The sequence below is a fragment of the Diceros bicornis genome, chromosome 14 (genome assembly GCF_020826845.1).
Source record: "Diceros bicornis minor isolate mBicDic1 chromosome 14, mDicBic1.mat.cur, whole genome shotgun sequence".
Lineage (NCBI taxonomy): Eukaryota > Metazoa > Chordata > Mammalia > Perissodactyla > Rhinocerotidae > Diceros > Diceros bicornis.
In genome coordinates this window covers 16,791,331-16,793,097 of record NC_080753.1, presented here as the reverse complement: position 1 = coordinate 16,793,097, position 1,767 = coordinate 16,791,331, and the positions used below count along the sequence as shown (strand labels likewise).

Below are 1,767 nucleotides of genomic sequence, written 5' to 3'. Positions count from 1 at the left end.
GAGAAAGCTGGGCTAAAATAAAAAGAGAGAGAGAGATTCAGCTTATTCAACTCACTTTAATAGGCAATTTACTTCCTATGAATCACAATGGTCAAGTTCAAATGAGATCTTGAAGGAAGTTAGGCAAATGCATGACAGAACTAAAATGAGTTGCCTTGATGTGCTGATGTTGAGTTCCTGAGGGCCCGTCCCTTGGTCACTGCCTGGGTCTTGATACAGGGGTAGATTTTAACAAAAGTCAAGTTGAGATGTAAAAGCATTAAGTTGACTTAAAGGCTGTGGACAGGAAACAGTAGGAAGGAACACTGTCAACTACAGGCTGCTGAGGGCATCCACTCCAGGAAGAATTCTACCTTCCAGAAGCTCTAGACTAGCACCTCCTCCAGTGCTCACATGGCTGACTTTATCTTCAGTGTTCCATTTGGCACAGCAGGTAGCAGTGTCTCCACCTCCTATTATGGTGATACAACCCCTGGAAGTGGCTTTCACAATTTCATCCATAAGGGCTTTGGTTCCCTTAGCAAAGGCATTCCATTCAAATACCCCTACAGGTCCATTCCACACAATTAGTTTGGCTTGGGCCACAACTTGAGCATACTTCTTGTTAGTCTCAGGACCACAGTCCAAACCCATCCAGCCAGCAGGTATGCCTGATGCTACAGTGGCTTGGCCAACCTTAGCATTCTCCTCAAACTTGTCTGCAGTTACAAAGTCAACAGGAAAGGTAATGTGCACACCATTCTTATTGGCTTTGGCCATGATATCTTTGACAATCATGGCACCCTCTTCATCAAACAGGGAAGCACCAATCTCCATGTTGTTAAGTACCTTAAGGAAGGTATAAGCCATTCCACCACCAATAATCATCTCATTGACCTTGTCCAGCATATTTTTGATGAGTTGGATCTTGTCTGCCACTTTGGCTCCACCAAGTATAGCCAGAAAGGGTCTCTCTGGGTTTTCCAAGGCTTTGGCAAAGTAATCCAGCTCCTTCTTCATCAGAAATCCAGATGCCTTCTGGGGCAGATTTACTCCCACCATGGAACTGTGGGCCCGGTGAGCAGTGCCAAAAGCATCGTTGACAAAGACATCCCCTAGCTTTGAGAGTGATGCACGGAAGGCTTCTATTTTATCTGGCTCAGCTTTAAGTTTATTTCCAGAAGGATCTTGGCCCTTCCCTTCTTCCTCCACATGAAAGCGCAGGTTTTCCAGCAGGATAACTGAACCAGGCGCTGGGTTGGCACAAGCTTTCTCCACTTCTGAGCCCACACAGTCCTTCAGGAACAGAACATCCTTGCCCAGCAAGGATTTGAGCTCAGCAGCAACAGGCTCTAAAGAGTACTTATCAGGCATAGGAACACCTTCCGGTCGACCTAAATGACTCATAAGAACTACTGACCTGGCTCCATTGTCCAGGCAGTACTTGATGCTTGGGATGGAAGCCTTGATTCTCTGGTTGTTTGTAATCTGGTTCTTCTTCATGGGAACATTGAAGTCTACTCTCATGATGACTCGTTTCCCTTTAACATCCAGTTTGTCCAAAGTTAACTTTTTAGAAAGAGACATCTTGGCAATACAAAGACACAGGCTGACACCTGGATCCCAATACTGAAGAACCACTTTCCCGCTGCTGGGAGGCGGGATGGGTGGTGTTTTCTAACGCCCTTCCCCTTCGCCCGCCCCTTTCTTCTCAACACCAAGTCCCCGCGTGGCCGCCTGGGAAATCTGGCTCGGCGATTGGTCAATGGTCCTGTCAGTCTGGATTTG

The 1,767-nt window shown here is 46.7% G+C and overlaps 1 protein-coding gene across 1 annotated transcript; it reads right to left on the bottom strand.

Moving 5' to 3' along the window:
• Window positions 1–312: 312 nt before the first annotated feature.
• Window positions 313–1,566, bottom strand: PGK2 (phosphoglycerate kinase 2). Its single transcript, XM_058553935.1, has one exon. The coding sequence runs from the start codon at window positions 1,564–1,566 to the stop codon at window positions 313–315; it is 1,254 nt and encodes a 417-aa protein (XP_058409918.1).
• Window positions 1,567–1,767: the final 201 nt, after the last annotated feature.